The 8,946-nt window shown below is 41.3% G+C and overlaps 2 protein-coding genes across 2 annotated transcripts; both read right to left on the minus strand.

The window, feature by feature from the left end:
• Positions 1–3,992: 3,992 nt before the first annotated feature.
• On the minus strand, positions 3,993–4,701 carry LOC119766168 (uncharacterized protein K02A2.6-like). Its single transcript, XM_038250579.1, has 2 exons — positions 4,642–4,701; positions 3,993–4,529 (listed from the first exon to the last, which is right to left on the minus strand). Exons 1-2 carry the CDS (start codon positions 4,699–4,701, stop codon positions 3,993–3,995), a joined length of 597 nt encoding a protein of 198 aa, XP_038106507.1.
• A 992-nt stretch (positions 4,702–5,693) lies between these two features.
• Positions 5,694–6,446, minus strand: LOC119766169 (uncharacterized protein K02A2.6-like). Its single transcript, XM_038250580.1, has one exon. The coding sequence runs from the start codon at positions 6,444–6,446 to the stop codon at positions 5,694–5,696; it is 753 nt and encodes a 250-aa protein (XP_038106508.1).
• Positions 6,447–8,946: the final 2,500 nt, after the last annotated feature.

Genomic DNA, 8,946 nt, shown 5'->3' on the forward strand with positions numbered 1-8,946 from the left:
CTTTTCAAATAAGTGCCAGTTTTAAAAATGTTTCGGTTATAACAGCAACATGCACGTTATGAACTCGTAAAAGTTGAAAAATTCATTTTCTTTCGCTTTTAAAGAGCGAGCATTAAAATTCATAATATTGATGGAATTACTTAGATCCATGATTAAACTTCAGGGTAAGAACAACATCATTCGCAAATTTTAATCCAATCTGGATTGCTTCCATCATGGATGTAGCATTACTCATTGTTTGAATCAAACCAAACAGTGAGTTTTGCAAAAAGTCATTTTTCAAACGTAACATCGCCGAGATCAGAAGATCCCAAAGCGTTGCCAGCAGAAAAATTTTCAAATGAGATTTGAGGTACCTGCCCAATTTCAGAAAGATTGGTAGAGGATTTAAAATTCGTGGATGAACCCGAAACGACGTTAGCATAAGAAATGCCATTGTTGTTACCTAACTTTTCCACGGTAGGGGTATTTCTAGAATTGTTCGAGTGAGACAGCACGAACGTTTGATTTAAAGATGCAGGTACAACCTGACTTTGAGAAAATTTCGGTTTGGATTTCGGCTGATGCTTAGCACGAGAATCCAAAACCTTTTTCTGATGGGGCAATCCCAAAATTTGATTTGTGATTTCCACCACAATTTGCACATTTAAATTGGGTGACTTCTTTCACGGGACAATTGTCCTTGTCGTGAGAAGAATCCCCGCAAACCATGCATTTTGGAACCATGGCGCAATGATCAGTACCGTGACCGAATGCCTGGCAACGCCGGCACTGGGTCAGATTCTGGCCATTACCGCCATGTTTCTTAAAATGCTCCCACTTTACCCGTACATGGAACAAAAACTGAACTTTGTCCAAAAGTTTCAAATTGTTGATTTCATTTCTGTTGAAATGAATCAGATAAAATTGTGAAGTCAAACCAAAGCGAGAAATATTCCCGTTTGATTTTTTCTTCATTGGTATTACTTGGGATGGGGCAAAGCCAAGCAACACCTTAAGTTCGTTTTTGATCTCATCCACCGACAAGTCGTTGGAGAGACCTTTCAAGACCGCCTTGAATGGACGAGCATTCTTGGTCTCATACGTGTAGAAATTGTGTTTGTGGTTTTCAAATAACCAACAAAAGTTTGGTGATCTTGTAAAGATTCCGTCAACAAGCGACATTCTCCTCTTCGACCAAGCTGGAACGAAACTTTCAAATTGCAAGTTTCCTTGCAATTCTTCAGTTGCGTTCGAAAGCTGGCCAAATCGGAGACGGAAGTCACTACAATTGGCGGAGCCTTTACTCGTTTCTCGACGGCAGAAGGCTCAGTACGAGGAGAAGGTTCCTTGTCATCAGTTTCGGATAAAACACCGAAACTGTTTGTCAATGGAATTGGAGGATTGACCTCACATTCAGAATCAGAATCAGACCTCAGAAGAGGCTGTTTCCTTTTCTGTTTCCGTTAGCCGGTTTAGCGTTCAAACGCTTCACCGACGTAACGACCAAATCTTCAGAAGATTTGCGTTTACCTTTGTTTTGACGCATTTTGCAAGCAAAGTTCTCTTAAAAAGATGGCTTCGTTTGTAAAATACAACAAAATTTCAGGTGGTGTTAGTCTTGAAAAGACTGTTTAGAATTTTGGAAAATAACTCAGGTAGTCTTTAAAAAGACTGTGAATTTTGTTTTGAAATAACTCTGAGCTTAGGTAGTAAAAAATACCGCAGCTCTAGTGTCCGTTCACCACGAAGGTTCGCAAGACACTGAGTGTGTGCCTCTATCCTGTTTTTAGCAACTCGTCAATAACTAAAAAGAATGCAGGTCCTGCAGAGCAAAGTGATGCGACTAATTTTGAAATGTGATCGTTTTACGCCAAGGCAAAACATGCTGGATTGTTTACAATGGATGTCTGTTCGTCAAAGGATCAAGTACAATACGTTAATTTTTGTGTTTCGTGTAACTAAAGGGATGGCGCCGAAATACTTGACAGGTACGGTGGTATACGGGAGGGATATCCAGGGTTGTTACGGACGGCGCGGAAAGCGCGAATCTGGCGCGGATTTGCTGGCTAATTTTGCTCAGGCGCGGATTTCGCGCGGATGGCAATTTTGATAAATAAATTAATTGAGAGAGATAGAATTACTTTCAAGTTATCAAGAAAAATATTATCAGGAATTACGATAATTTGTTTTTTCCTTTGAGTGCAAGAATTTCATATGTTTTATTAATAAAATTTTCTTCTGAAAATGTTTGTTTGTATTTTCTTAGTACGAAACGTCGAAAAAAGAAGATTATGTAGAAATTATTTTTTATATGTTTCTTGTCATTTCTTAACATCTCTGGCTCCGAATATTTAATTTCTTTTGAGTTTTGAGTAATGATTCTAACCTTATTTATTTTTAATTTCATACTGGATTTATTAAATTTTTAATGTCGTAAATCAAATATTACAAACTTTTTCCGAAGATATAGAATGTGTAACAAAAACTATTATTTGGGCTTGTTCTGGTGGGCGCCAAATATGAGCTTGATTGAACGTAACAGAAGCTGGCCTCCACTTTCGAATTTTAGATGGAATTTAATCGGTAGAAATATTTTTGGTCTAAATTTAAACATTGTTGGCGAAAATAAAAAGATCAGAACATTCCATAATCAAAGCTTCAGAAATTCAAAAATTCGAAACATTTTTTTTTGTTTTAATAGTTTTTATTGTCAAAAAAATCAAAATACATATTAATTTTTTTTCTAAATTTCTAAAATTGTAAAATAAAAAATCAGAAATTTTCAAATTCAAAATTTTAGCAATCTGAAATTCAAAATACCAAAAATTTTAAGAATTAAAAAAACCAAAATTAAAAAGTCAAAATTTAAAATCTAGAAAAAAATCAAATTAAAAACATTATAGAAAAAAAATCAAAAAATATTTCTCAAATCTAAAATAATTTAAGTATTCCTATGCTTTTTGATTAATAAATTCTTAAATTCTTAAATTCTTAAATTCTTAAATTCTTAAATTCTTAAATTCTTAAATTCTTAAATTCTTAAATTCTTAAATTCTTAAATTCTTAAATTCTTAAATTCTTAAATTCTTAAATTCTTAAATTCTTAAATTCTTAAATTCTTAAATTCTTAAATTCTTAAATTCTTAAATTCTTAAATTCTTAAATTCTTAAATTCTTAAATTCTTAAATTCTTAAATTCTTAAATTCTTAATGTAACGTACGAAAACACCGTTTTACTATTTAGTTAAGACATTTATTCCGTGCCGCGAAAACGTGTGTTGACACAAGCGATCTCTCTCGTCGACTCGCCTTGGCTGCGTACTTCTGTCCGCTCGACTGACAGGCACGAGGGGCGACTCAATGCTCATCCTGACTCCTACGTCACACCCCCGCACTAAGCTAATAATACATTTTTAGATTGAATGAAAATATGTGTGGTCATTGATCAAATCCGAATCAAAGGCTGAAGTCTGAAACAGAAAAAGCCCTCGGTTACTTCCGGAGTAGTCTACCTAAATCATCACGAAATTTCCATTTCCCTCTGTCGAACCCTGCCAATTCAAGCCCTGTATCGCTATCTTCACTATCTGTCCCGTTCAGTCTAGCATCTACAAAGTGGTCGTCATCTTCGTCTGTTGGTACCAACGCCAAATCGCCACGCTGCTCCTCTGTGTCTGCCACCGCCGGAACCTCCGGTTGAAGCTCCACCTCCTCCGGAGTGGGACCTGTACCGGACACGTCGTAGACTGGGTCAACCCGTTCCTCGTTTGCAAACAGCTCCACGACCCGCTTGAACGGTGCCCGATACACCGTTACACCCGGCTGCTCCTTCGGCCTCGGGGGAACATCACTCATAGCCTTGTCACCTAGCTTGATACCACCTTCTCCTCCCTCCGGTGCGACCGTAGTGTCCGCTAGCATTTGGTTGAGGTGCCTCTTGATTTCCCGTCCACTGCTGAGCTTTACCACGTAATTCCGTTTTCCCACGATGGCAGTTACGACCGCCGGTGTCAGGCGGCCTTGTTGGGGTTAGTGTAGTCCCGCACCATAACTCGTTCGTTTAGGTTGAACCGCTGTTCCCGTGTTCCTTTGTAGTTGTCAACCTGTCTGGACTGCCGTGCGACAATAGCTTCTCTGGCCTTTTTCACCTCCTTACTTGAAACTCCCCGATCGTTGCTTCTCAACAAATCCAATGTTGAGCGCGGTTGTCTCCCAAGCATCAATTGGGCTGGTGAAGTTCCCGTTGAGCAATGGGTCGCAGATCTATACCCGAGCAAGAAATTAGCCACTATTTCCTTGACGTTGGTAGATCCACTCGCAAACGACTTCAATAAGGAGGCCTTGAACGTTTTCACCGAGTTTTCCGCTTGACCGTTTGTTGCAGGATGCCCCGGACTTGTTAAAACCAGCCGAACGCCGTTCGCCTCCAGAAAACTCCGGAACTTCGCAGAAGTAAATTGCGTGCCGTTGTCACTAACGATTTCATGCATCAGACCAAACCGAGCGATACACTCAGCCAGCTTTTCAAGGACAAACTCCGTGTCGCACTTTTGCGTTGGAAACACTTCCACCCACTTTGACAAGGCATCCACGACGATCAGGAAACTCCAACCTTTTACAGGGCCCGCAAAATCAAGATGGACCCTGCTCCAGACTGACTTTGGTGCCTCCCACGGAATCAACTTCGCTTTCTCTGGCGATGGCCTGTTCACCAGACATGCCTTGCAGCTCCTAACGTGTGTCTCCAAATCATTGTCGACTCCTGGCCACCACACAAAGCTTCGCATCACCGTCTTGCACTTTCCGATTCCCAGATGTGACCGGTGAGCTTGTTCCAACACTGCTTTCCTTAACGCTGTCGGCACCACGACTTGTACTCCTCGCATAATCAGTCCATTCTCCAGCGACAGCTCGTTGAACACTTTTCGGTACGGACTGGCCTTCGGGTCACTGGGTCGTCTCCCGTTCACAAACACTCCCGAATCCCCGCCAGCTCCGGATCGTTGCCAATTTCGACACGGACGACGTCATCGTTGATCACCTTGGCCTGACCAGTGTTAATGAAGTTCAAGTAGGTGTCATCCTCCTTCCACAAGGTCCACGACTCGAAAGGAGCTCGAGACGGGTAGTCTGCTATATTGCCCTCTGAGTTGACGTGCTCGATACGGTAGCTGAATCCGCCCAAAAAGTTCGCCCATCGCTGCATGCGGCTCGCTGCAATCGCCGGAATACCTTTGTGAGGGTTCAATATCGAAATCAGCGGCTTGTGGTCCGTCCGGATCGTAAAGGTGTTCCCGACCAGGTAGTGGAAAAACTTGTTCAGACCAAACATTATCGCCAACCCTTCTCGATCCAGAACGCTGTAGTTTCTTTCCGCCGCATGCAGCACTCGCGACGCAAAAGCTACCGGTCTCTCCGGTTCATTTTCCGCCTTTTGCACCAAGACCGCGGCGACGCCTTCCATGGACGCATCGCACACAAGCAGCAACTTTGCATTCGGGTCAAAATGAGCCAGCATGACGTCTTCGCAAATTGCGTCTTTGACCTTTACGAACGCTTCGCGACATTCGCTGGACCACACGAACTTTGTCCCCTTCTTCAGTAGGCGATACAGAGGACTCATCATGTCAGCGATGTTCTTGACGAAGCGGGGTAGTGGTTGACCAACCCAGCAAATGCCCTGACTTCTTGCACATTCTTCGGCTCCTTAGTCATCCGGATAGCCTTGACCCGCTCGTCGGTCTTGCACAGTCCGTTGGCGCTGATGACATGTCAAGATACGTAACCTCCTTCTTGAAAAACTGGCACTTCTTGAGGTTCAACTTCAGCCCCGCTTGCTCCAGCACGTCGAACACCTTCGCCAGGTTCTCCAGGTGCTCCCTGTCGGTTCTACCCGTAACTAGCACATCATCCAGGAAATTCTGCACACCCGGAATACCACACAGTAGCTGCTCGATGATCCTTTGCACGATTCCCGATGCTGGACGAATCCCAAACGGCAGCCTATTCATCTTGTACACGCCTTTGCCCGTGGATATTGCACATACTTCCCGAGATTCTTCGTCTAGCACGAACTGATTGTAGCACTTTGACAGGTCCAGCTTGCTGAACCTTTTGCCCCCGTTCAACTTGCTGAACACTTCATCCACGGTTGGTAGAGGGTGGATGACATCCTTTACGTGCATATTCACCGTGGTCTTGTAGTCCCCGCACAACCGGATACTCCCATCTGCCTTGATCACCGGGACCAACAGGGTTCCCCAACTCGACCGGTCGCACTTGGAAATCACGCCGTCTCTTTCCATGGTGTCTAATTCTTCAGCTACCTTGTCCACAAACTTGTAAGCCACCGTCCTTGGCTTCCGAAAAATCGGCCTCGCATCCTCCTCCAGCTCGAGCTTAATGGTGCCGTACTTGAACGTTCCCAAGCCTTCGCTGAAAAGTTCTGCATGGCTGCTGACCATAGACTGCACGACGCTTTCCGCATCCGCTTCAACCGAGTAGAGGGACGACACACCGAGATTGAAAGCACGAACAAAATTTCGGCCAAGCAATGGCGGGCCACCGTTCTCGATCACTGCGAAGGCCACTCTCTTGCGTGCGCCCGCGTAAACCAGGTCTGGCTCAATCACTCCTCTCACTACAAGTTTTCTCCGCCGTAACCACTCAATTTCAACGACGATTGGCGCAAAACACAGTCCCTCAGGTTCTCGTCGTAGTAGGCTAAAGACACCGCCGATATCGCTGCTCCGGTGTCTAACTGCATCACGTGGTTCTGTTTGCCTACTCTAACTCCTAGCGTCATTGGCCTATCGACCGCAAGCTTCTCCTCCACCCAGTGTATCGAGTTGAACTCCCACTTACTTATGAAGTTCTGCTCCAAGTTGATCGCGTCTGAGGCACCCTCAGCAACGCCGCTTCCGTTCCGCTGATCCCCGAGGAAGTAGTTTCGCTTCACCGGGCAAGCTGCTTGCAGATGTCCCTTCGCGTGGCACTTTCGGCACTGGTAGTTCTTGTACCGACAGCTGTCAGCCAAATGTCCCGGCTTGTTGCACACCAGGCAGCGTCCCGCGTCGGTGCCGGCCGTCTTCTGCTCTGGAACGGATCGCCCGCGCTGTGCCGGATGCTTGCCGCGCTGGAACTGGAACAGCGATGACTGCCGGGGTTCTTCCGGCTCGTACTTGACGGCAATCTCCAGCGCCTTCTCCAAGGTCAGCTTCTCGTCTTCTTCGCAGATCCGTTCGTACGCCTTTCCTTCCAAGCCGTCCACAAATTTGTCGACCAAACTGTGCTGCAAGTGGTCCCCATCTTACAGTTGGAGGCCAGATTTTGACTCGAGCCGCCCAGGCATTGACGCTCTCGGGGGTCGGTTCCTCTTGTGGCTCTCCAGAAAAGACGACGTTCTTTGTGGACGATCACCGGTGGTGTGAAGTGCTTCGCGAACAAATCACACAGGTCGTCATACTTTTTTGCTGACGGCACCTTCGGCATGCAAAGATCCCGAAGCAGCTTGTATGTTTTCGGCTCACGGTGGTTGATGAGCACTGCCTTCTTCTTCTCTTCTTCTTTGACGTCGCAGGCCACAAAGTACTGCTCCAACTGCTCCCGGAACGCCTGCCATTCGTCAACATCCCCGTCGAAACATCGAAACGACGGCCCTTGCGCCATCCTTTCGGTCCGATTCGCGCAAATTCGATCGAACTCGTCGCCAATGTAACGTACGAAAACACCGTTTTACTATTTAGTTAAGACATTTATTCCGTGCCGCGAAAACGTGTGTTGACACAAGCGATCTCTCTCGTCGACTCGCCTTGGCTGCGTACTTCTGTCCGCTCGACTGACAGGCACGAGGGGCGACTCAATGCTCATCCTGACTCCTACGTCACACTTAAATTCTTAAATTCTTAAATTCTTAAATTCTTAAATTCTTAAATTCTTAAATTCTTAAATTCTTAAATTCTTAAATTCTTAAATTCTTAAATTCTTAAATTCTTAAATTCTTAAATTCTTAAATTCTTAAATTCTTAAATTCTTAAATTCTTAAATTCTTAAATTCTTAAATTCTTAAATTCTTAAATTCTTAAATTCTTAAATTCTTAAATTAAATTCTTAAATTCTTAAAATTCTTAATTCTTAAATTCTTAATTCTTAAATTCTTAAATTCTTAAATTCTTAAATTCTTAAATTCTTAAATTCTTAAATTCTTAAATTCTTAAATTCTTAAATTCTTAAATTCTTAAATTCTTAAATTCTTAAATTCTTAAATTCTTAAATTCTTAAATTCTTAAATTCTTAAATTCTTAAATTCTTAAATTCTTAAATTCTTAAATTCTTAAATTCTTAAATTCTTAAATTCTTAAATTCTTAAATTCTTAAATTCTTAAAATTCTTAAATTCTTAAATTCTTAAATTCTTAAATTCTTAAATTCTTAAATTCTTAAATTCTTAAATTCTTAAATTCTTAAATTCTTAAATTCTTAAATTCTTAAATTCTTAAATTCTTAAGTGCTTAAATTCTTAAATTCTTAAATTCTTAAATTCTTAAATTCTTAAATTCTTAAATTCTTAAATTCTTAATTCTTAAATTCTAAATTCTTAAATTCTTAAATTCTTAAATTCTTAAATTCTTAAATTCTTAAATTCTTAAATTCTTAAATTCTTAAATTCTTAAATTCTTAAATTCTTAAATTCTTAAATTCTTAAATTCTTAAATTCTTAAATTCTTAAATTCTTAAATTCTTAAATTCTTAAATTCTTAAATTCTTAAATTCTTAAATTCTTAAATTCTTAAATTCTTAAATTCTTAAATTTAAATTCTTAAATTCTTAAATTCTTAAATTCTTAAATTCTTAAATTCTTAAATTCTTAAATTCTTAAATTCTTAAATTCTTAAATTCTTAAATTCTTAAATTCTTAAATTCTTAAATTCTTAAATTCTTAAATTCTTAAATTCTGTAGAATTCT

Source organism: Culex quinquefasciatus, chromosome 2 (genome assembly GCF_015732765.1).
Source record: "Culex quinquefasciatus strain JHB chromosome 2, VPISU_Cqui_1.0_pri_paternal, whole genome shotgun sequence".
Taxonomy (NCBI): Eukaryota; Metazoa; Arthropoda; class Insecta; order Diptera; family Culicidae; genus Culex; species Culex quinquefasciatus.

Coding starts and splice junctions, on each gene's coding strand:
- LOC119766168 (XM_038250579.1), bottom strand. CDS start 4,701: ATGTCTGGTGAACAGGCCATCGCCAGAGAAAGCGAAGTTGATTCCGTG. Junction 4,530..4,641: donor ATTCCGTGGGAGGCACCAAA/GTCAGTCTGGAG, acceptor CCAACGCAAAAG/TGCGACACGGAGTTTGTCCT.
- LOC119766169 (XM_038250580.1), bottom strand. CDS start 6,446: ATGGTCAGCAGCCATGCAGAACTTTTCAGCGAAGGCTTGGGAACGTTC.